Source organism: Callospermophilus lateralis, chromosome 8, assembly GCF_048772815.1.
Source record: "Callospermophilus lateralis isolate mCalLat2 chromosome 8, mCalLat2.hap1, whole genome shotgun sequence".
Lineage (NCBI taxonomy): Eukaryota > Metazoa > Chordata > Mammalia > Rodentia > Sciuridae > Callospermophilus > Callospermophilus lateralis.
In genome coordinates, this window is record NC_135312.1 from 60,165,957 (window position 1) to 60,192,738 (window position 26,782).

The window sequence follows — 26,782 nt, forward strand, 5'->3', positions numbered from 1 at the left end:
ACCCCCACAATCACGTCCCCGGTTCCTCCTCCACGTGACAAGAGCCGGAACCGTCACTTCCGGCGGCGCGGTAGCGCGCCTGCGCGGGGCGCCCGGGCTCTGTGAGCGGTTGTCAGCAGCGCTGTGCCACCAACGGCTGCGAGTGGCGGGCGGGACGGGTCGGGCTGGGCGGCGGCAGCGCGGCAGGCTGCGGTCCTAAGGGTGTGCAGCAACGCGGTCCAGCCCACTGCCCTGAGCGGCCGGCCGCCCCGCCCCTTCCCTCTCCCTCCCTCCTTCGCTCCCTCCTCCCGGGCTCGCGCTCGGGCATTCCGTGAGGCGGCGGAGGCGCCCGGGGCGTTCGCGGAGGCGTCCTCCTCGCCCCAGCGCTCGGGCCCGCCCCCCTGTGCCCCGCCCTGTCTCCGCCCTCCCCACCGCCCTCTGCGGGAGCCGAGCAGCTGCAGCGGAGCCGCGGAGCGGGCGGCGGGCCGGAGCTGTGCGCTCGCGGCGCGCGGAATGTGAGGCTTGGCGGCCCGCAGCACGCTCGGACGCTCGGACGGGCGAAGGGCGGCGACCCCTCGCGGACGCCCGGCGCGCCCGGGCCGGGGACTCACCCTCTCGCTCGCCCTTGCGCTTTCCCGGTGCCCTCCAGCGCGCCGGCGGGACCATGAAGAAGTTCTCTCGGATGCCCAAGTCGGAGGGAAGCGGCGGCGGCGGAGCAGCGGGTGGCGGGGCGGCCGGGGCCGGCTGCGGCTCTGGCGGCTCGTCCGTGGGTGTCCGGGTGTTCTCAGTCGGCCGCTACCAGGTCACCCTGGAGGAGTCGCTGGCCGAAGGTACGGGCGCCCGGGAAGGCTCGGGCAGGCAGGTGAGGGAGGGCTGGGGCGTGGCGGTGGCTTCCCGGGTCCTCACCCTCTCGACCCACACTCTTCTTCCCTGTTCTGTCTCTTCTGCTGGGCCAAGAGGGCTCCTAGAGAGTAACTCGGGCTTTCGTTCTTAAGAACGGCGAGAAAAGCCGCTGGCAGCTCTGATTAGGGCGCCGTTCTTTCATTACTAGTTTAAATCGTTTTCTGTTTTTCTTGATGTGAGGAAATAAATACAAGACGTCCTAGCAAATGATGTGGTGTCATGATTGGGCCAGTGACTCATTGAGGGTCAGATCGCGCAGGATTGAGGCTCTGCTTTGCCAGCTGTGGCTCAGGCGGGTGTCATGCGTTGGCCTCTTCATTGGAGCTTCCACCCGCGACGCAGGGCACAGGACCCTGCAGCCCCTGGTTGAGCCTGGGATTTGCTTCTGCTCAGTCATTAGTTGAAAAACTATACACACATACAGTGTCTGTTGATACTCTGTCCCAAATTTAGTTAAGAGGTGGCTTTGGGGAGCAGGTTAACTTGAAGCCTGTTATCTTTGTTCTTTAGAATCTTCTACATTGGGCAAGGTACTTTTCCTGCCCTCCCAGTGTGACTTTTTTGGTAGGTTAATTTTCACTCTTGGAGTTTTATGGTGAATCCTTCATTATCTATAACTAGTTAGGACAAAGGTAGAAGTCTAGTTATAGAAAAAGTTTACACTGTTTTAAAAAAAGAAATCTAGTTTTGTATTTCTGGTATAAATGGCTTGTAGAAAATACTTTCTCTTTTTTATTGCATGCTTTGTGACCTTGAACTTTTAATTGCAAAATGATACTACAAAATAAATGCTTAAAAATTCATAAGAAATAATTTCTGTCAGTAAATGGCCCTTTTAAGTTCTAAGATTAAGAGAAAAGAAATCTGAAAGAGTAGTTTTGGTTCTGGGAGACTTACTAGAGTTAGACCTTGATGTAGTTTGAAAACAGGAGATTGAGATTTCACTTCTATTTTTTGATATGCCATAAACAAGAGTATATTAGTGCAAGAGAAAACACTTAAGATTTTTATCTATAAAATATTCTAGGCAGAAAGAAATATGGAATTATTCAGGGGTGAATGTCATTATTTTGTAAGTCATTGCTAAAAATAATAAACCAAGCCGAGTCTTGAAGAGGTGGTAGGAGGAGTATCCTTAGCTTCTCTAAAGAATAAGTATATAGTGACTGGTTTTGATATATTTACTATGCTGTAAAATTTCCTAGCTTTTTATTACACATGAATTTCAGGTGTTGGTTTAGATTGGGATTTACATCCCAATTTAAGAACACATGGCCATGAACTCAGTGTCATACTTCTGTCTTTGAGTTGTTTTAATATTTAATTAAAATGTAGCTTGAGTATTGTTACAGTCACTTCCTCACTAAATCCCAGACAGTTCTTTTATTTAGTATGTAGAAAGTATTGACGTTTCTGTTTGTAACTTTTATCACTGCTCTAAGCATATCCTGTCCCATTTTCAATTAAAATATGTAGTTTTGAAAAATGAAAACAAAAATGACTTTCAAAAGGAGAGTTTCATTTACCTACAAAAACAAACAAAAACCTTTTCAAGCACTAATGTCATTGTTAAGAGTGTTCCACTGAATTTTATTATAAATTTGTCATTACTCATTTTGAAAAATGAGTAATCAAATGCTAGAGGGAAGCAAGGGTTAAAGATACCATTTTGGAAGAGGAACTTCCCCAGCTCACACCTCAGCTCCTGGGATCCTGCATTAAGTCTTCCCTAAAAGAGAGCCAAGGCTTAGGCTTTTTTCCCTTGTGTATTTCTTATCTCTCTAGCCACATCCAACTGAAATTATGAATATTCAGTTTACTTTTGATCCGGATGGGTTTGTTCTTACTTCACATGCTTAATATCTCCTCTCCATTCCAAACAAGTAAGGCCATGAGTTAGATATTTAAGCACAAGTCTGGTTCACATTTAAGCATGATTAATAAGCAGTTGACTGGTTTTTGTCAATTGGGCCAAGTGTTTGCAAAAAAAGCATTATAGTTTAGAGTACCTGACTGGGGGAGAAGTATACCACTGAGTGGAAAAGGTAGTAGAAGCTAAGACAGACCAAAATACAAACTTGGTAGATTTTACATTTTTTGCTTTGGGTCAATGTTGTTTAAACAGGACTAGGACATAGTAGATGCCATGCCCCGATATGTCATTATGCTACTGCAAACATAGGAAGCTTATTCAGAATGACTTTTGCAGTGTCTTCTCAGTAAATCAATCAATCTCTCTCTCTCTCTCTCTCTGTATATATACATAATTAGTTATGTTCCAGAAGTTACTATGAACACTGCATTAGTGAATAGTGAGTTATTACTTTTATGGGAAAATAACAGGGTTATGATCTGGTAAGCCTTTGTTAATAATATTGTTTTCAACTGATCAGTATAAAACCTTGCCTTATGTGAGTTTCTGTTTAAAGACATCTTATTTAATATATGTTATTGATTCATTAGTATTGAAATCATTGCCAGTAGTGCTGTAATTCATGCTTAAATGAGGATGATTAACAAGTATTTTCTCTATTGAGGACATCCCAGTAGACATTATTTTAGCCCTTTGCTTAGGACCACTTGCAATAGTGAAATCATCAATAAAAAGCAAAAAATGAGAAAAACATGATACTAAATTAACCATGAAAAGGACACTTCTTTACAATATGAGAGTTGAAGTAAGAACAAGCAAGTCAGGAGACTCCAGTTTTTTACCATTGTGCACATGTCTGTAAATGACCAGGAGAGTGCTGTGAATAATGGGCATTAAAACAAATTTTATCAAGTAGGGGGATTTGCAAACATGGAATCCCCATTGTGATGTTTAACTATTATTATACATATGTGTATACACATATCTATTATACGTATAATTTAAAAAAGCTGATTTTAGGGGCATACTCATTTTGTTATAGCTAAAATATTGGGGTGGTTTCCTCTCCAAAATATGTATTTTCTATCATATTGTCTTCCTAGTCAAGCATATATACTGTATATTTGAAAATGCTGAAATTTGTACCTTTTTAGTTCTTGCTCAGAGTTTAGAGGACTGATATAGACATTTTCATAGTTTTAGTTTCAGGAATCTATTTTGAGCAAACTCCAACTTTGGGCTTTAGAAATGAATTAGAATTGTATGTCACTTTTAGCTTGAAATAGTCAAATTGTCAAGCATATGTAATTGCATGTAACCTTCAGGTTTTAATTAAGACATGGGATTGGCTTGTTCATATGTATCACCATAAGAAGGCCTTAATGATAATGGAAAGGAGTCAGTATTTGTGTAGGGTACATTTTTTTCCCCTAAATATTCTTGGCACAAATAGACTTAAATAAAATAAAATGTCAAGACTGAGAGACCAATGATAACTGGTAGAGATAATCTAATAGTGAGGTTATAAGGCTTGGATAGGAATGGTACTGTGAATATGGTGAGGAGGGTAGGACTTACTAATGTGATCATGGGGGTTATTGGTTCTGTCAGTAGTTGGAGCCTCTAAAACTTAGTTAACTGTTTAGAGTGAGTAAATATAAGCTAAAGATTAACCAATTCTCATTGTTAATTTTACAGGAAGGTAGTAAAATATAACATCTGATTTTGCTATAGAAATCAGAAGAAAATGATAGATGTAAGTATGATATCTTATTTGCAAAAATCATCTGTGGCTACTCAGTAATCTCTAAATTAATGCTCCCAAGAGAGGACAGAGGGAAAGATTTTACAGAAATCTCAACAATCGTTATTAACCCACAACTCTTTCCTTATATGTACCATGCACTGCTAGGTGCTACTTATATAGTGGCCTTATGAATCTTATAGTCTAGTGTGGGAAAAACCAAGCAAATAAAAATCATTCAGTTAATGTAGTTAAAATTGAAGAGAAATTAGGGTTTTATGAGAGAACAACTAATTCAATTTAGATTAGGAACTCAAACTTTTTTCAACATTTTGCAGAAACCTGAAGGATGAGAGGAGTTAGACAAAAGTTTTGAGATTTGAAGGTAAGGGTGGTTTGGAGCTTATGGTGAAAAGGAAAAACTCTTTTGTGAAGAAGTATTTCAGGAACTGAAATATTCTCAGAGCTGTGGACTACAATGAGTGAATCAAGAAGAATAGAGACCCAAGATAATGTTGAAGAGGTGACCTGGGTCAGGGATTTTGTATGCTATTTGAGTTTAGGTTTTACCTAAATTGCAATGGGAAGATATTGAAGAATTTAAATTGGGACAGTGACATGCAATTTATATTTTCATATGGTCATACTGATTGCTAGATGGAAAGTGGTTGAAATGGGGATGAAATGCTGGAGGTGGCTTGGACATTGGTGCATTAGTAGGAAGTGTCAAGAATGACTTGCTTATGCAGTTCTTGGATGGAGGTACTATTTGCTGAGATAAGCAATGAACAGATTTGGTGGTGGTGGGGGGTGTTGGGAGACTATCTAGTAGTCCATGTTTAATTGAGACATCTGGGAAGAAACGTCAAATTGGAACTTGGGTATAGGGGATGAAGCTCAGCAATGAAGGCTGGGTTTAGAGATAGGTACTTCAATTTGTGAGTATTTGGCTGTTATTTAAAGACCAGGGAGAGGATGGATGTAGGGAGACAGTGTAAAATGAGAAGGTGCTCACTGAAGATCTCCTGTAGAGTGTTGGTCTCAACATTTAGTGTTCATCAGAATCCTTCGGAGGATCTGATAAAACCCAGAATGTTGAGCCTGACTTCCAAAGTTTGATTTTGTCTGGGGAAGGCCCAGCATTTGCATTTCTGCCAGCTTTCTCAGTGGTGCTGATGCTGCTGATCCCAGAATCACACCTTGAAAACTACTGATTAGAGCAGAAGACCTAAGAAAGAGCTACCAGAGAGGTATGAGGATCTGATGCCTGGAAACTAAGACTATTTCAAGAAGTAGAGGGAGTGAACAGTTGTGTTGCTGAGAAGTCATCTTATTGGATCACATTTTTTGGCCTGGCATTCGCAGTTATCCATGCTCAGACCTTCTTGCCTCTGGTTGTTTGCTAGATGAATATTCTACTCCAGTCTCTTTATTTCTACTTCCTGTTATTCCATCTCTAAATCTCATAGTTGCCTGTCTGCTTCTGCCTCTGTAACTCTTGCTCCCTAACTCCAGTTATGATCACTTCCTTCTTCCTGTGGACACTTGTAGCTATTTGCCTTTTCCCCTCTTATCACATTTAATCTTTTGTTTTGAGATACAATTATGCAAGCACTTAGAAACATGAAAGTGGTTAATTATTCCTTTTTACCTCTCGGTAAATAAACTTTTTGAGGCTAGACAGACTCTGTTTTAATTGAGTTTACTAATTGTCTTACTACATACGGTTAGTCAAATGCTTCTCAAAGGAAATAATGTGTGATTTTTTAAAGTTACCAGTGTGCTTCAATAGAATTTAAGACCTAATTTGCAAATTGAAAAGTACCAGTGGAGGGCTCTTTATTGGATCACCAAAGGTCTTAAATTTAGGCCAAGGGACTGTAAATTTTCAATTTTGGTGATGCCCAAAAGCAGTTAGGACAAAGTGTCATTTCAGTTGCTTCCTTTAAATAAGGTGAAGAAAGAATAACCCAGCATGGTGGCATATGCCAGTAAATACCAGGTATTTGGGAGGCAGAGGCAGGAGCATTTCAAGTTCAAGGTCAGCCTTGGCAACTTCAAAATATACACTATTACTATAAAAGGGGCTGGGGTGTAGCTCAAGAGTAGAGCACCTCCCTAATGTGTACAGGACCATGGGTTTGATCCCCAGTAACACACATACACTCACAAAACAGCAGCAGCAACAAAAACAAAGGAAAAAACCCCAAACCAAAACAAATAACAACAACAACAACAAAAAACCAATCCAAAGGAATAATCTAAATGTCCTCTTGTTATCTTACTCTATTGACAGTATATTTTTCTTCATTCTACAGAGGTAACTGAGTGAAAAAAGGAAAGTATTATCACATTATTTTACATTCTGCCTTTGACTTTTGACAGACTTTTTGCATGGAGAGCTTTTTGATTCTATATCACTCCTGTCCTTAATTCCTGCCATTGCAATTTTTTGTTGTTGAAGTAAACTCTTAGAACACATTATTTCCTCCTCTGAGACATAGAGTCAATATATATTATGAAGGTAAAGAAGGAAATGTGTGACAATACCTAATAGTGCATTTCAGATCTCTCAGTAAATACAGCTGAACTTTAGATTCAGATTTGGTTATAAGCTTTCAATGAAATCTGGTTCTGAAATTGTAATAACTTGCTTTTAGATTGGGTATCACATTTATCTGAATACATACCAGATTTACATTTGTATACAATCTAAACTTTTAATTAAATAACTTTTAATATTTAATTATATATAGATTTCAGGTATTAATCAGCTATATGGAATTTTGACTTTCATAGCAGCATATGCTGTCACATGAAATGAAAGTGATTTGTAGTAAAGGACACTACATAGAATATTTGGTTGTTTATATTCTCATTGTAGGATTAATTTCTAGAATGTAATTTTTTAAAACATTTGTTTAACATTTATTTTTTAGTTGTAGGTGGACACAATACCTTTATTTTATCTGTTCATATGTGGTGCTGGGGATCGAACTCAGTGCCTCACGCAGACTAGGCAAGCGCTGTCCCACTGAGCCACAACCCCAGCCCCTAGAATGTAATTTTTGATTGAACACTGATTTCTTTAGAGGTGGCAGTTTTATTCAAGGACAAACACTATCACTGAAGCAATTATTTCCAATTTTCAGCATTTCAAAAACTTAGTGGAAATTATGTATTTCCAATAAAGATACTAAATTTCATTGTGTCAAATTTCTTTATTTTTAGCTGTAGTTAACTGTCACTAATATTGACATTTTCAGGCTTAGCAGATTGAAAAGTTTATGTCTTTATTTTAAAAATAATGAAAATGAATTATTCATTTATTAATGAATTTATTACTATCTTCCACCTAGTAGTCTGTAGGAGGGAGTAATAGGAAAGATCCTTGATGTTAATATTGGGCATCATGCTAGAAGGTAGGATTGATTCTGAATCTTCTGTAATGTTCTTAACTAAGCTTGTATATTATTTCGGTTTTCTTCCATTTCCCATCTTTTTTTTTTGGTCAAAATTTGAGGTGTAGACTCCATGTATGTATGTATTTATGTATGTATCTCTCACAGTACATTTGGTGGCTATCCAATGATTAAAGCCTCAAGTTGGAATTAAGAGTCCTAAATAGTGATTTCAAAGTTGCCATATTTTATTTAGTTGTCTGGACATAAATTTTTGTCTCCAAAGTGTTGAGGTTGTTTATTTCTTCATTATATTTCCTATATTTCTGGTGAACCATTTACCTATCCACTATTTTAAGGGGGACTGATTTGGGAAGTTGAGTGTTTAGTGACAGGCTGTTCTAAATGATTGGGTACTTAGCTAATTGGAAATTCTCTGTATTCTCTTTATGAATGAGATCAGTCAGCACATGTTTGCTAATAGTTGAAATTTTTGGTTTATCCCACCTAGTCTTGATGAATTCCAGTAGCATTAGGAAAATAGTTTGGGATATAGTCTTTAGAGAGGCATTTTGCAATGCATATTATTTTAAAATATGAAATGATTGTTATTACTGGTTTGCCTATTGTAACATTTTTTATTATCTTTGAAACAGTGCCTTCTTGGAGGCAACTATTAGGAGAACAAAAGGGCAAAACTTGGAGTCAGGGCAGCTGCTAGTCCCTGTTCTACCCTTACCTCACATTGTGATATTTTGACCTGTTTCTTCAAGGAAAAAAAAATGTAGTTAAAAATGAATTTGTAGCACATTTTTCCATTTTAGCGTTCTATGATTTTGTCTATAATAGCTCCTTTTTATTTTTAATAGATGACAGAATTTTTATTTGTAAAATAAAAATTTACAAACAATAAGATAAATCTATTACTGTGTACCATGTGATAAATGAGAGAATGAACAATTGCAACCAAAGTGTTCCAACTATTTTTTCTGTGAGCCTGACAGCAGGACTATTCAACCTGTTTTCCAGAAATGCTACATCATCAAACCTATCATTTACCCAATTTTACACTGACCTTCATGTCAGGTGTTCTTTTTTTCCTCAACAATATCAGTAATTAATTTAAGTATAAGTGAACTAGATACTATAATTAAAAGGTATACATGTTCAACATGTAAAAAGCAAGTAATAACTATATGGTCTATACATATGTTACACTTTAAATATTAATACACCAATAAGTTAAAATCAAAAGATGGGGAAAATAAGCATGAGAAACCTGAACTTCAGCTATTATTATAAAATAAATTTCAAGAAAAAGTATTTTCAGAGTTAAAGGGGAACATTTCATAACCATAATAGGGTAACTTCTTCAAGAAAGCATAACAATCCTGAATATGTTTGTCCCTAATAACAATTTCAAAATACATGAAGTAAAAATTAATGAAACTAGAAAGACAAATCTATAATCATATATTTTTTAATAACTTTATTTTATTTATTTATTTTTATGTGGTGCTGAGATTTGAACCCATGGCCTCTTCGCACGTGCTAGGCGAGCGCTCTACCACTGAGCCACAACCCCAGCCCCATAATCGTATTTGGAGATTTTAAACCTTCTTACTTTGCTGGAAGGAGTATTGATATAGAAAGCTTAACAATGTTATCAGCCACCTTGACCTACTTTGTAACTACTTTTTATTGCTCCTTTTGATAAGAGAAAATCATGGGATAGGGAAAGGTAGCAATGAACCATTTTAGAATTAAGATCATAATGAAAAGATTATATTTGATTATCATACATTTGAGTTCACAGTGGATTAGCAGTGTATTTTTTATTGTACAATGTGAACTTTTTTTTGGGGGGGGGTACTGGGGATTGAACCCGGGGCCTTGTTCATGCAAGGGAAGCATTCTACCAACTGAGGTATATCCTCAGCCCTTCAATATAAACTATTCCTTAATTAATGAGAAAAAATATTTTCAAAAGTTGCTATGGTGCTCTTTGAGATCAAGGAATAGTAGCTTGTATAAAATTATGTGGCATTTCAGAAAATGATTTAGTTTCAGAAATTATGCCACCTAAATTACTTATTTTATGATTTTGTTCTCCAAATGACTCATTTATAATATATGTATTTTGGAAGCTATCAGGAATAAAAAAAAATTTGTTTTTCAAGTTTTTATTTGAAAATAATTTATGAAGGAGAGTTATGATAATACTTTCTCTGAGTTTATGGATAGAAAGTTTTTACCCATGATATGTGTGAAGTTTTGTCACTTTTTGTTTCCGGTGCTGTCAACCCTCATTTGGGTCCTTAATGTCTCTTTTAGAGAATTACATTAACATTCAGACTGTGCTTTCAGCCTGTTTCCTTGCCAAACCAGTTTTTATGTCCCTTCCAGTTTATTCTTTCTGAAATGGACTTCTGCTCATATCTCTGTCGTATTTGCTTAGCCATGACACTGGGATTCAAGACTTTCTGCAGTGTGATTTCAGTCCACACGCTATTAACTTTAATATCACTTTTATTTCATATGTATAATATTGCACTTGATAATTCCTGTGCTTCTCATACGTATTTCTGCGTATGGTGTGAGTATTTGTGACCCCCCCATTCATATATTGAAATCCTAACCCCTATGGTGATAGTATTAGGAAGTAAGGCCTTTGGGAGGTGATTAGGTCAAGAGACAGTGAATCCTCATGAATGGAATTTATGCCCTTGTAAAAGAGATCCCATAGAGACACGTTTTACCCCTTCAGCCATGTGAAATCACAGCGAGAAGAGGTCTATGAGGAGATGGGTCCTCACTAGACACTAAATCTGCCAGCTTTTTTATTTTGGACTTCCTAGCCTCCAGAACTGTAAGAAATAAATTTGTTGTCTACATGTCACCCAATTTGTGGCTTTTTAAAATAGAGTCAGAACAAACTAAGACACTTTCTCATTCTTAATTTTTGGCTTATGTTGTTACTTTTGTTTAGCATGGAGACACCTGCCTCCCCCATTCTATTAAAATTGGGTCTTAGAGGATACATTTAAAATACAGTTACTTTCTTACAATCTTTGTTTGTCCATGAAACTCAGCAACCAGATGAGTGTTATCTTTGAATGCCCTCTGTAGCAGCTGTTACTCATAGCTGGTATGTTACACAGCTTTGTTTTTATTCCAGTAGAATGTGAAGTTTACTTTAAAATTTAGTCCCTTTATTCCTTGGTTTGTAATCATCTTTTATCTCTTGCAGTGCTGTTACTCGTGGTAGGTATTCAGTACATTCCTAAGAGATTAAGTTTTGGAATTAAAAAACGGTCAGAGGGCCTGTTAAATATTACTGTAAAACAATTGAACAGCAACTACATTTTGACATATTCAGCTATCCAGTTGATGTTTAGGAATTGATGTTTGGGTTGGGTGTGTGTATTTTGTGGTGTTAGGGATTGAACTCTTAATTTTGTCTTTTTATAGAAACTAAAATAAGGAGATATTTGATAATTAGGTGCAGTAGTACAATGGATGAAAAAAATAGCACCAGATTTAATGTTGGGTTTGTGGCCTTTTTTATTTGTTATGATTACATGTATTTGTTTCATGGGTACTGCATTGTACTTCTTATTAGGTATAGCTCTCAAAATGTACTTGCTTGAGTTCCCTTGAGCTAATATTATCACTTCACCAAAGAAAGCCACTTCTGTAGGATAGAGAGGAACTGGGTAGATCTAAAATGTTGCTCTGGATAACTGACCTTAAGAAAGACACTATTTTGGGCCGGAATCCCAGTGGCTTGGGAGGCTGAGACAGGAGAATTGTGAGTTCAAAGCCAGCCTCAGCAAAAGCAAGGTGCTAAGCAACTCAGTTGAGAACCTGTCTCTAAACAAAATAGAGCTGGGGATGTGGCTCAGTGGTTGAGTGCCTCTGAGTAAAATCCCCAGTACCAAACAAGAAGAAAAGAAAAAAAGAAACTGTTTTGGGAATGGTCAGCTGCATATGGCTTTCTGTTGAGTGGCAGTACCAACACTTAATGGGATGATGAATATCTGAAAGGGGTGAGGGATTAGGAAGAATGTAAATTCATCTCTTTAAGAATTTGAGGGAAGTTAATTTGGGGTCCCCTCTAACTGGTTTGTGTGAAACCGGAGCTACTTATTTTATAGGTAGAGAGGCATTGAGTTTGCTTTTAGATTAGGAAATGTGTAAGCTTGTCACAAAAGTTAGAAGGTAGTGAACCAAGACTTTCAGTATTGTTAATAGCTAGTCATCACCTGATATTCTTCTATTCATTCCTTTCTTGATTCCCTGGAAAAAAGGGTTCCAGCACACCATTTCTCTTGCCTAAATGCTATCATTACTTATTTTACTTAATTTTTGGTGGTTGAATTATTGTTAGAGCTGGTAGGAGCTTTTTACATATTAAACTATTTTCTTGAGAGTAAGATTATCAGTAGTTACAGTGTTGATTTTACGATTCATGCTGAAATCAGTAAGATATTTGAACTAAAATGAATTAAAGCAAAACTACCAAAATATTTTACTTAATGAATCTTCTCAGGACCATTTTTCTAGGAAGTAGAATTAATTAAGCATTACTGGCTGTGACCCATTTTTTTTTTTTTTTCTGGTCTGTATCACAGAATCTCTCCTACTGAATGTCAATGGTGTATTCTTTGTATAGAAAAAAATCTGATGCTACTGACTCATATCAGTAGAACACATGCTTTGAGTTATTTTTTCAGAAGTACGGTATGTGTGTATATATGCTCAGATGTGCATAGATTTGATGGTATCTTTCTGTGATCAGTAACAGAAATTTGTAAGATAGTTAAATGTGTGTATGGTAATAGGAATATCTTAAAGGGGTGTGTGTGTGTGTGTGTGTGTGTGTGTGTGTGTGTGTGTGTGTGTTATAGCTGATGGGCTGAAATTAGAATTAAACTAGGTCAACTGGATTGGTAAATGTTTAGTAATTTTTCAAAATCTTTTAGCAGAGTATTGTGTATATACTCCAGAGGAGAAACTCTTCAGAATATCAACTCATATTGATAATTGTTTTTTATTTCTAATCCATTTAAGAGGAGGTATTATGGATTTTATTGTTTTTCTTTAGAAATGGTACAAGTCCATTGTTTTTATTTTTTAAAATATGTTATTGTGCATGATATTCTGTATATCCAAAGGGAGTGTGGAAATGAGCTTATAAGATGTATATGAATCCTCAGTGTTCAAAGTGGGTGTTACATACGTTCCATAAATTTTTAGTAGGAGAATCTCCTATTTACAGATTCAAGATTTAAATTTGTTCTTGCCTCTAGAGTAGGGGCCATTTTTCTTAATAAATGCTACAGGTGTTTTTAAAAGTTGTGGGAGGCCATTATGGTTACTGTGAGGTCAATTCTATTTTTTTTTTTTTTTCTCTTTGGAAGACTATAGGAATCGGAGTGGGGTGGTGGTGGTGTACCGGACCTGAATTAAGTGTAGAATTTCTCAGCATCCTTCAGAAAATAACCTAAATATGTTAACTGAAACTTGGATTGTTGGACTAACAGTCTTTCTTTTAAAATGCTAGTACTTCATCAAATCTTCCACAGTAGTGATTATTCAATTTTAGTTCCTTCATCTAACTATGGAAAGGTGGAAAGTAAGGTATGAAACCAAGTCATACTGTTAATGTTGGTTGTAGAGAGTAGAACTTGAGTCTTATGATTTTGATCTAGCAATCTAATATATATGTATATATATATTCACACACATATGTGTCTATATTAGATTATAATAACATATATTATAATATTACTATCTATCTATCTATCTATCTATATTGCCTTTTAAATTGACTTCTGTACACATACAGGCTTTTGATTGAGATGGGATTTGGAGTAGATATAAGGGACTAGGGTACTCTGAGTCCATCAAATCATGTACTATAGTTTTTGAGTTAAGATATGATGGTGATGGTGATGATTGTGCAGTGGTTCTAGAAATTGAACCCAGGGGCAGTCTACCACTAAGCTGTATTTCAGTCCTCTTTTCTTCTTCTTCTTCTTCTTTTTTTTTTTTTTTTTTCTATTTTGAGACAAAGTCTCTCTAAATTGCCCAGATTGGCCTTGAACTTGAGATTCTCCTGTTCTGTCTCACTGATATTACAGGCCTATGCCACTTCACTCAGTTAGAATCAATAAAGTTTTAAAATTCCAGTTTCCTTAGTGTGTTGCCTCAGTCTACACAGGTCTAGTACTAAGTGTAATAATATATTTGTGAGCCGTAAAGTAAGTAGCATAAAAGTACATTACTATAGCTTCAGTTTAATCTAGTGTAGTAGTATTTAGGACCTGTTGTACTGAGGAAGGAAAGGGAAAAGAGGAAGAGAAACAACAGGGTTCTTATCCCATACTTTCTTTTGTTTCAAGTTCAAGGTTTTAGGAATTTTAAGACATGGAGTCTGATGGGCTGTAATACTGTTTATTTTTTGCATTTTGTTTGATGTTTGTACTACATTTGTTTAGAATAAAAAGACAATAGCATTTCAAATTTATTTTACTAAATCACAGCACTTTTTAAACCTGGAATATTAAACATTCAAGTCTTTTCAGTGAAATAAATTCTTATGACATCATAAAATAATTTTCCTAAAAATAACATGACATCGCTTTCTGTGAACCTTTTAGTCACAGATGCTTGGGAGGCCGAAGTGGGAAAATCCCTTGAATCCTCCCAGGAGTTTGAGGATTTGAGGCCAGCCTGGGCAGCATAGCAAAACTCTTTATAGAAGAGGGGGAAAAAAAAAGGGAACAAGTAACTTAACATGACATTACTTCTATGATACTTCTGACACATGCCAGTACAATGTTAAAATAGAGGTGCATAATTTATGATTTAAAAATTTAATTTAAAGATAATCTTTCTAATATTTTTTCAATCTATGGAATTATCATAATTCTTTCAAGAAGAATTTGTCCAGTCTGTATTTTTTTTAAGTGAAGAGAGTTTTTTTGTTTTTGGTAAATCAGTGTAACAAATTTTCTCTCCTCTCATCTACCATCTAATATCCAACTTTACAGCTGTCCATCTGGTCACCTTTTCCCTTATTCCTTTTTTTATCAATCTGAATTTTCTCCTAGTTCCTTAGTTCTGTACTTAGTTACAAACATAAATAAACTGTTAGGTGATCTTTCCTTCCTTCATTGACTTTTCTGAAAGAATGGATTTCATTAATGACTCTTTAAGAGTGTTCTGTAAAGGGAGAGAGATTTCTAAGACCCTTTGAGAGGTTCCACCAGTTAAACATAATTTTCATAATCTGACACATGATTGCCATTTGTATTGCTAACACTTTAACACAAATCAAGGCAGTTGGCACTAAACTGTACTAGTAGTTATTGTATTCTTACTAACATACACACTCAGTTAAAAAACAAAGACCATTTCCTTAAGAATGACCTTGATAAAGCAGTAAAATATTTCAGTAAACCTTCAGTACACATCTTTTTTTAAGAATTGCAATTGATGTTAAATTATACATAATATACAATTTACCATTTAGTCATTTTTAAGTGGCATTATGGCATTAAGTACATTCATATTGTTGTGCCACCTTCATCAGTGTCCAGATTCAAAAATTATTCATCATCTTAAACTGAAACTCTGTGCTTATTAAACACTAACTTCCCATTTCTCCTTCCCCCCAACCCCTGATGACCACTAGTCAACCTTCTGTCTCTGAATAGGACTATTTTAGATACCTTATAGAAATAGCGGGCAATATATTTTTTTTTTTTTGTACATGACTTATTTAGTGTAATGTCTTCAAGGTTCATTCCTGTTGTAGTTTGTATCATATCATTCCATTTTAAGACTGAAAAATATTTATATATATGTATATATATGTAGCATTGTAATTCAGTTATCTGTTCATCTATTGATGGACATTTGGATTGTTTCTACCTTTTGAATGCTGTGAATAATTCTCCTGTGAACATGGGTTTACAAAATATGTTGAATCCTTGCTTTCATTTTTCTTTTGTTATATTGTAGTTTGTATCATATCATTCCATTTTAAGACTGAAAAATATTTATATATATGTATATATATGTAGCATTGTAATTCAGTTATCTGTTCATCTATTGATGGACATTTGGATTGTTTCTACCTTTTGAATGCTGTGAATAATTCTGCTGTGAACATGGGTTTACAAAATACGTTGAATCCTTGCTTTCATTTTTCTTTTGTTATATATCCTGAAGTGGAATTACTGGGTCATATATATGATTATTCTTTTTCAAAATTCCCTCCTTCCTTCCTTCTTTCCTTCCTTTCTTTTCTCCCCCTCTCTCTCTCTCTCTCTTTTTTATACTGGGGATTAAACCTCCACTACTGAGCTACATTCTACAGCCCCCCTTTTTTTGTTTTGAGACAAGGTCTTGCTGAGTTGTTCAGACTGGCCTTGAACTTGGTATCCTCCTGCACAGTTGGGATTATAGGCATGTGCCACCACACCCTGTTTAATTTTTTTCTGAAGAACTGCCATAGTGTTTTTCACAGTGACTATACATTATATGTTCCCACCAGCAGCGCACATGGGTTCCAATGTCTTCACATCCTTGTCTTACCAATAGTCATCAATTTTCTGTTTTCTATTTTTTTCCTAGTAGTACCCTTTCTAATGAATATGAAGAGGTATCTCATGGATTTGATGAGTATTTCCAAGTAATTGGTGGTTTTGAGCATCTTTTCATGTCCTTATTGACCATTTATATCTTTCTTATATCTCATGTAGCATTATGTAGAAATGGGAAATACACATAAGCTGCTCCCAGCCCCTTTTGTACTGGGTATTGAACCCAGGCCCTGGAACATGATAGGCAAGCACTGTACCACTGGGCTACATCCCCCAAAATTTCAGCAATGTGAGTGTATATTCCATATTGCAACAAACCTTTAAGAAACTACTAATTGACATGTTTTGTTACAGGAAAAAAAAAAAAGAATATCTGTAGTTATCTGAAGAGACTATTAAGATAACTTTCACCTTTTCTTCTACATATCTGTGTGAGGTTGAATTTTCTTCAGAAACTTTGACCAAAATAATGTAATAAAGACTTATTCAGAAGTAGGTGTAAGTTTTCTATTAGGTTAAATATTAAAAAAACTTTGCAGAAATGTAAAAAACAGTGCTATTCTTATGTATCAATTTTTGTTTTGGAAAAAAGTAGTTTTTTTATGACACCTTATGAATATTAGTTTAAATGAATTAATAAAGACAATAAATGTCTCAGTTTTTGTTTCTGATATAGTAAGTGTGGATTGATAAACTGTGTAAATAAAATCCATCTGGGTCTTCAATAATTTTTATGAATGTAAAGGAATCCTGAGATCGAAGGACTTGAAAATCTCTTGGTTTATTCTGTGTAGTATGGTAAAACTGTCTAATATAGTAGTTGGTAGCTGTATATGACTATCTAGCACTTAAAATGTGGTCAGTCTAAGTTGAGATGTATAGTATGCACAAAATGTACATATGATTTCAAAGCTTTAATATGAGAAAAGAATGCAAAAGACCCCCCTTCCCCATACACCTAAATATACTTATTTATGGTGCTGGGGATTGAACTTGGGGTCTCAGGTTTGCTAAGCTTGCTATCATTGAGCATACCCCTAGCCCCTAATATTTTTATCGTATTAATTATTGTCTTATTCCACGACTAAGCACTCAGGGTTACTCCAAGTGAACTGGCAGAGTCATTCCAGATGAACTGGGCTGCATGAAATAATCACACAGAGACAGAGAAATACCTTTTTCTTTGGGTCCTGTGATGGCTCCTCTGACCTTAAGGGTCTGTGGAAAAAGAGCGAGCGAGCATGTGTGCTGAACTCTTTTATTGGGGAGAAGCCAATCAAATGAGGCAAGGGATTAGGTTTCAGGGGGTTGAGTCTAGTATCCTGATGTCAGCTGTCAGCAGATTGACATCTAGGGAGGCCATGCCCATCTCATGAGCTGTGTAGGGATCATGCCAGAGCAAGTGAAAGACCAGAGCAAGGCCCGCCCAAACAGGGGCAATGTCAGTTCAGTTCACTTTGTGTGCTCAATGCTCATAGTTCACACACATACAGCCCATGGCTGGCTTGCCACATCTCCACATTTCCTATGTGGCAGCTCCCCATAAATTCTATGTTGAAATGATAGTTTTTTGGATATTTTAAACTAAGACATGTTATTAAAATTTACTTGTTTGCCTTTTCAGTGTAGCTACTAGAAAATGTAGAATTTAATACATAGCCCATATTATGGTGGACATAGTACAATGCTGATCTGTAGTGTACACTTTATTGTGTGGACCCTATACTTTGTAATTGGAGTTATTAACCTGTAGTTCATAGACATCCATATTTGGTTTTCTTGGGAGAGGGCTTGTAGTTTTCATTATGTTCTCAAGGGGGTAGGTGAGCTGTTTGTAGTTTCTTGGTTGTTGCTGGAGGCATCATTTTTTTCAGTGTGATAGGGTAGACAAAAATTGGTGGGGTGGGTGGGGCTGTAGTGAGATGAATTTTTTGATTCTCAAGTTGAAACCTGAATGAATGTTCCCATAGAAATGTTTTTATAGAAAGACTTTAGATATTTATAGCTCTATTGGTACTAAACTGCAAGTTGACTTTTGAGAACCTAATTATCACATGTGAGATTGTTTCTGTGGGAAAATATTCTGAATTCCAAAAGCAGTCTTATAGGCTGTTGGAACACAATACACTGTGAAATTGGGAGCCTGATCAAATGAATGAATTTTAAAAACTTGAACACTCATAAAGTTTGAAAATATTTTAAAGTGGTAAACATACTAAAATTATGGTATTCTTGCTTACTGTTTATCCTTATGTAAGGGGCATTATATAATTACACCACTGAATTGGGATTGATGTGAATTTAAATGGTTTCATGTTTAGTTTGAGTAGGTTCATGATGCTGTGGATATAATAGATTCTTGACTTATGTGGTCAGATCTTATTAAGAAAGAATTCCTAAAATGAGATTTCAGGGTCTGTTTAGGAGACGATACTAGATTGAGTTTATTCCAAGCATAATTATTTCGTTACAGTCTTTTGTATGTTAGTATGGTTGCCTATAGAGTTCATCACAATGTATCATAATAACTTACTTTTGTTTTTGTCCCCAAATAGGCCATAAATTCAAACATATGGTATCCTACTTAAAATGTGTTCCAGAGGCTAACACAGACATTAAAATTTGTTGAAAAAAATGAGCATTAGAAGAAGTCTCAACTTTTTGTTGTATGTTGCAATAAAGGTACTAAAAACTTTGGGGGATTGTGTATTTCTTTGAGAATCTCATGAAAATTAAATAGGTTCTTTCTTCAGGAAAATCCTATAGAGTATATAAACTTTCTGTAAGTGACTCTTTGATTTCATGTAATGCTTATGATTTAAAAATTATATTCAGGGTTTGTGTTCTTATAACTTACGTATTTTTCACAGTGACTTTAAGTATAATTAGCATGAAAATATTGGAAGTGAAAAGCATTTGTTTCTAACCTGTATACAAATACTTGTTTCATTAGTGGAGATTCTGGTGCTGATTTAAATGTTGGATATGTATATGTGTGAGGAGTTTTATGTACGAGTTTATCAGTACAACTGGCTTTTCTATTAAAGTACATAAAGTGCTTGTAAGGCTGTGTCTGAACTTATCTCTGAATATCACAAGAGTTTGATCAGATCTCTGCTGATGTACTTTGGTAACACTGGAATGCCACAAATGGTTTACAGGTGTGCCAAGGTGATTTGCTACTCCCCACTCCCCTACCCCAAGCCCTCAAAATAGTCTGGTGGTTTTGGAAGTCAATCCATGACAACTCAAGATGAAAGCAGACTTTTTCATTTATCCAGTGAATTGGTCAAGTTGTTAGAAAGCAAATATAATACTAGATGGTTTTCCATTAGAAGGATAAATACAGATTTAGTGGAATGTTAAGCAAGGGAATGGTGAAAGTTGTTAGGAGGGATATGCTCTACTCCTCCTGACAGCCCTAATAAATTAGGATATGAACATGAGTTCTCATAGGAAGGAATTATAAAAACTAATTTTCAGTTTCAAAGTCTTGTTTGTGTTCAGGAAAACCAAGATAATTTTTATTTGAAACATTGTAGAGTGTGCCTTTCTTTGGGCTTATACGGAATGTATAACTAGGTTTCTGTTTTCTGAGCCAAGGGTTTGTATCAGGCCTTGAAGTAACAGTGGGTCTCTGCTGATACTTTAGCTCTGCTCTAACTTTCCTCAGTAGTCCTCTCCTCCCTCTTCTGAAGTAATTACAGAAGGCACTGTGTTTACTTGGCACACTTGAGATTGTTAAAGTGCATGCATAAGCATAGACATGTTAGGGCTAGTATAGTGATAAAGGATAGTGCCAGGAGGATTTGATATATTCCATAGAGCACACTCTATTTTCTGTGATTTTTAAAAATTTTGTTTTATTTTTTATTGGTACATTATACAGAGTAATTGAATTCATTATGCTATGTTTGTATGTGCATATAACATAAATTGATCCATCACAAATCCCAGTACATTTCCTTTCATTTCCCTCATCCCTTTTCTTGATCTGCTTGCTCTACTCTATTGATCTACTTCTGTGTCTTAAAAAACAAAAACACAAATGTTTACTCTTATTTTGAGTGGATGATGGAAAATTACTATTTCCTAACCTCTTCATATACATTCAGTAGTACAGATTATAGTGGCTTTTGTTTGCTAACCTTAGATTGCCATGTAATTTTAATTCTACTTTAATGTACTGGATACTGGAATGTAGTTGTATGGAAGTTGTGTTTAGTGTCAGGTTAGTTTAGTTTCCAGGTATTCTAAAACATGGGTGTTGCATTTTTATTTTTCCACGATCATTTTATTTATTTATTTGGACACTGGGGATTGAACTCAGGGGCATTAGGGGCACTCGACCACTGAGCCACATCCCCAGCCCTGTTTTGTGTTTTATTTAGAGACAGGGTGTCACTGAGTTGCTTAGTGCCTCACTGTTGGTGAGGCTAGCTTCAAACTCTCAATCCTCCCGTGTCAGCCTCCTGAGCCACTATGATTACAGATATGTGCCACCATGCTGGGCTCATTTTAATAATTTTTAATTAAATGGCTTAAACTACAGTTGTATTCAAAACTTGGAAAAAGACCTGTTTTATCTAATAAAAGTAGAATTTGTATTACAAATTAAACATTTAAAAATGGCAAGCTCAATGCATATTTTAATTTTAGATTGAATTGCCTTATTTACCTACAAGAGGTACCTAAATATAATAAATGCTAAAACTGTATTCATAGAGAAGTTTTTGGAGGATGAATACATTTTTTTAAATTGAGTTAACCTTTTAATGTATTTCAGAACTTTTAAAAACATTTTCTTATTTTTTACCTAATAGTTGTCTGAAATATTTTAAGATGGAGTTTAGCACATTTCATAATGCTCAAGGAACTCTTCTTCCTTTCCTTGAGCATTTCTTGCTGTTCATCTTTTCATATGATGGATGTATTCAGAAACCTCAAGTTCTCCAAGTTTCCTATCTCTATAGTCCAGACTTCCTTGCCTTTGTGAAAATACTTTTGAAAACCTGAATTCCTCACCACAGTAACTTATCTTTCTTGTTTGAAAGGGAGGTGCCTGGCACCCAGGAGAGAGACTGGAGATTCATCTACCATCTCCTTTCTGTGAATTACTTTTATTATCTATAGCTTAAATAATCCAAGTAGCTGTACATTAATACATATGTATTAATGTCATAAACAATAAAGAAATAATTTTTCATTAAAAAATAAACTGTATAAATAAGGCAAAAGTTCTTTTACCTATTCCCATTCCCTTCTTTTTCTTCTTCTTCTTCTTCTTTTTTTTTTTTTAAAAACAATGTCTTTATTTTATGTTTATTTGGTGCTGAGGATTGAACCCAGTGCCTCATGCATGGTAGGCGAGTGCTCTACCTCTGAGCTACAATCCCAGCCCCCCCATTCCCTTCTTAATGATCTTCATATATCCTTTTTTTTGAGACTTTTTCTTAGTATTGACAAATTTATTCTAATTTGTCTCCTGATTCTGTCCTTGACTTTTCAATAATGCTTACTAATTATCTTTTAAACTCTTTCCTTGCTTCATTTTGGATTACTTAAGTTTTTATTTCCTTTGTTTCATTTTTGCTTTCCATTAATTTTAATGAGATAATATTTATCACATACATTTTTTTCTGCCACCTCCCAGTGGTTAATGCAGTAAGACTAAAGTTAATATTTGTATACCTTACAAAATATAAGAACCTTAGAATATTCTAACTCATGTTGGCAGATGATGTGTGGTGTAGGACCATTTTCTCCTCCTGAGAGAATATGATAATATTCTTATGACTTATGTTATTGCCCAGGATTTTATATCTATAATTACTTTATAAAATTGTAGATGGACACAATAGCTTTATTTTATTTTTATGTGTGCTATAGATTGAACCCAGTGCTTCAGACATGCTAGTTAAGTACTCTACCACTGAGCTACAACCCCAGCCCCCTTTACTTTCTTTTAATCCACAAATGGATTAAGCTTTTTGTTTATAAGTCAGTGTTTAATAGCTACAGTCTTTGTTTTTATAACTTTTTAATAACTTGTTTTTTGTTTTTATAACTTTCTTTTAACATTTTTTTTCAGTTGTTAATGGACAATACCTTTATTAGTATTTTTTTTATGTGATGCTGGGAATCAAACCCAGTGCCTCACACATGCTAGGCAAAGTGCTCCACCACTGAGCCATAACCCTAGCCCCAAGTCTTATAACTTTTCCATGGTACCTGTTAATGATATTTCATTTGCTTATTCATATTTCCTGCTGGATTGTGGGATACTTAAGAATACTTATCTGTTTCTTAAAAGTTGAATCCCTGGAGATTATTTGCAGTGTTAAAAACATAAGTTTATAAATGAGGAAACTGAAGTCTAGAGAGAGTAAGATAGTAAACATTTGAGTGAGTATTTTGTGGCAGTTGTGTCTTTGACATCTACTTTCTGCTAATTGTGCAGTGTGTAATTATTAGTAAAAATAATTTAATATTTATTAATATTTTATTATTAATTTAATACTAAAGGTATGGTTCTATGTATTGCTAGATATTTTCAAGTGAACAGATTGTTTTACTAGAATTTCATATATGTACACATTAATTAAGATGAGAATTTAGATGTAAGACTAGTTAATTTTAAACAGAATATTAATATTAGAGTCTGTAAGCATATAATATCTGCATTTACAAATAACCAGTTTTTTTTTCAGGTGAGCTGTAAATTGAAGTGGTATTAAACATTATAGGAAACTAGTATTAATTCATTTCATGTCATTGTTATCTCATATAGGAGTATCAGCGCTAAATGCTGACTTTTTTTTCCTTCTAAATTCCTATTTGGAAATAATTCTGTATGTGTAGTTTTCAGTGAGAAAGACATGATATTTGCATTCCTATGGAAATAATCTATGGAAATAATGGCCAGTTTCCAAGGCCATTCAGGGGTTATTTTTCTTGATGTTTGTTTAGAACTCTCATGACTCCAGGTGAAAGGAACCTATCTCAAATTAGTTTACCAAATAAGAAATTTTATTGTCTGAAAGACAGAAATTTGATGTCCTGATTCCAGCTGTGCCTAAAACCAAGCAAGATAATATTTACCTCTTATGCGTTTACAGTTGTATTAGCATTTTCATAAGCTTTGTAAATGCCTATTCAATATTACATCCTATGTGACATAGTTACCTAGTCATTTGCATGTTGATAGAAATAAAGGTTTCAACATCTTTTCTTCGGTTTTGACATGGTTTGGCCCCCGAAGTAGTGGTATTAAGAGGTGGTACATCCTTGTTGGGGCTCAGTGACAGGGAATTAGGTTATTGGGGTATCGCCCTTGGAAGTGACTAGTGCTGGTCTTGAAGAATGAGTTAATGAGTTAGTTCCCACAAGAGCGGGCTGTGATAAAAAGACCTAGTCTGACTCCTAAATTCCTCATTTTCTTTTCCTGCCATGTGATCTCTCTTTCTTGGCACATGCTTCTGCCATCTGCTTCATTGTGATGTAGCCAGGGTAGCCCTCACCAGAGCTGAGCAGAAACTAGCATCACATTCTTGGTCCTTCAGAAATGTGAGCTAAATAAACCTTTTTATAACTACCAAACCTTGGTTTTCTTGATATAGCAGCAGAAAACAGACTAATGTAATCTTAATAATTTCTTTATGTTAGAATTCTTTAAAATCCCCACATAAAAGCATATGAATATTTTTAAGGCTCTTGATACATATTATCTTGAGTTATGATTGTGGTGCAAAGGTTTTTGTTAGTTTGCATATTTACCAAGAAGTTATTAAAGGATATTTGTTTTATAACATTCCTGGTAACAAATGTAATGATATTTTATTATTAAATCATGACTTTTTAAAAAATGGGATTTTTTTTTTTTTGGAGGGGATGCAGCAATACAATTATTCTTCTCCCCTGGCTATAAAATAATATAGATGTAGTAACTATGAATTAGGAAAGTTTCTAAATATATATCCTTTGCCTTGATCTCTTTTATGAACTTTACATGTGGAGTTTTCGATTTCCAATTGGATGTTCAATAATCATCTCTAATTTAACATGTATAAAAATGTACTCCTAATACTCTGCCCTGAATCTTTTTTGTTGTCTGCCAAGAACTGTTAAGAGTTTGAGATTTTACCCTACCTAGTTAGCCTGCCAGTTTTATGGATGTTGGCAGATGATGTGAGGTATAGGACTTTATTACTCACAGCAGTAGGTATAGTCAGAGTATCAGCAATAGCTTCATTTTCCAGAGCTTCAGTTCTTATAGGATTATGGGAAAGGGCCAGGGATGCCTGCATATGCATGGGTTGCATTGTATGAGAGGAACCCTGAGTTTAGGGAATCAGAATCTTTCATAATAGGCAGTAAGTCTGTCTGAGACATTACTAGGCATATTTTGGAGATATTGCATGTCTAATTTTAGACTACACAATGAAACAAGTCACACATGTTTTGATTTCTTAGTAGATAAAAAAGTATGTTCATAGTATACTGTAGTATGTTGTGTGTAATAACAGTTTTATGTCTAAAACCTGTGCATGTCCTAGTTGAAAAATGCTTTATTGCTAAAAAATGCTAATGATCTTCTGAGCTAATGGAAAACTGGAGCTGATAGACTTGCTTAATGCAGGCTTGCAGCAGACCTTCAATTAGTGAAAAACTCAGTATCTGCAAAGCATAGTAAAGTGAAGCACAAAAAAACAAGGTATTGCCTGTTTGAGAAGTAAACAAATCTGCCTTCTAAAGCTGTTCGCTGTGTAGACAATCTTGAAAATAGAGTTCCACACAGGCAGTCATGCCTCTGTGTGCAAGATATGTAGAAATTCAGGAAACGATGTAAAATTGTCTTCCAGTACAGTCTTCATTTTAGTTAATAACTTTTACTGTTAGTGTAAAAAAACTTAAAAAAAAAATTTAGGGGCCGTACTGGGGATTGAATGTAAGGCCTTGTATATGATAGGAAAACATGGAGCTATATCCCTAGCCCTTTTAAATTTCATTTTGAGACAGAATTTTGCTAAGTTGCCCAGGCTGGCTTTGAATAGATGATCCTTCTGCCTCAGATACTGGGATTATAGTTGTGTACCACCACACCCAGTTTTTTTCTTTTCTCACCCCCACCCTGTGATCTATGGATTGAACCCAGGATTTCATGCATGCTAGGCAAGTGCTTTACCATTGAGCTATATCCCTAGCCCTTTGAGTTCAAAAACCTTTAAAGTCATTTTTGACTCTTGTTTTTTTCATACATTTCATATCCAGTCTGTCAAGAAATCTGGTTACTCTATCTTTAAACTGTATCTTGAATTCTTTATTTCTCACTAATTCACAGAGCCTTAATCAAAATCCCTGTCATCTGCCAAAAAAATTATTGCAGTAGGTTTCTCTGCTTCTGATATGTCTTATTCTTTTCTCTACACAGCGGTCATATTAAAATCTGAGTCCTGTCATGTCACTCCTCTGCTCAGAATCCTCCAGCAGCTTTCCATCTCACTTGGAGCAAAAGTCAAAGTCTTTACCCTCATCCATATTAAGGTCCTGCATGATTAGGTTCCCTGGCCTATTTCACTTGACCTTGTTCATTCTGCTTCAGGATTTCTAGTCCTTTTGTTTCTCATACATGTTAGCTATTCTCCTACTTAGGGCCTTTACATTTTCTTTTCCCTTTACCTTGAATGCATTTGCCTTATCTACATTGTTAGTCCCCTCACTTTCTTCCCATGTTTACTGAAAGTCATCTCATGCACCTAGATTAAATATTTCATCCTTCTCCACAACTCCCCTAACACAATTTTTCAGGGTACCATTCATCCCTGCTTTAGTTTTTTTCTTTTCAGGACTTTCACTATCTTCTATGCAGTGCATATTATACTTGTTTTATTTTAGTCACTCTAGAATGTAAACTCAGAAAGGCAATTCTCTGATCTGCTTGTAGTTTTATTCCTACCACCTAGATCAGTGCTTGGCACATTATGATCATTTAATACATATTTGTCAAATGAATGAAATTGTCATTAAATGGATGTTCCTTTAGCTTAAAAGGGAAGGGTGGGGTGGAAAGACCATGTGCAGTTTTATTTTTCCCTTCTCTTTTCTTCTACTCCCTAGGAAAGCAAACTTGATAGGAATAAACACCACTAATGGCCTAATCTTTTATAAACATGCAGCACTTGTGTGTAGGGATGTTGGCACTGTAGGTCTCCAGGAAACCATAAACATTTTCTGCTGCAAGAGACTTATGGTTCCTTTGGGGGAAGTT

At 35.8% G+C, this 26,782-nt stretch overlaps 1 protein-coding gene across 2 annotated transcripts in view; it reads left to right on the forward strand.

Annotated features, from left to right (window-relative positions):
- Positions 1-447: 447 nt before the first annotated feature.
- Bmp2k (BMP2 inducible kinase) overlaps positions 448-26,782 on the forward strand; it is a 131,439-nt gene continuing 105,104 nt past the window's right edge. For both annotated transcript variants that reach the window (XM_076864882.1, XM_076864883.1), the window contains exon 1: positions 448-809. In XM_076864882.1, coding sequence (XP_076720997.1) covers positions 644-809 — 166 coding nt within the window. In that variant the 5' untranslated portion in view covers positions 448-643. The remainder of the gene's footprint in view (positions 810-26,782) is intronic.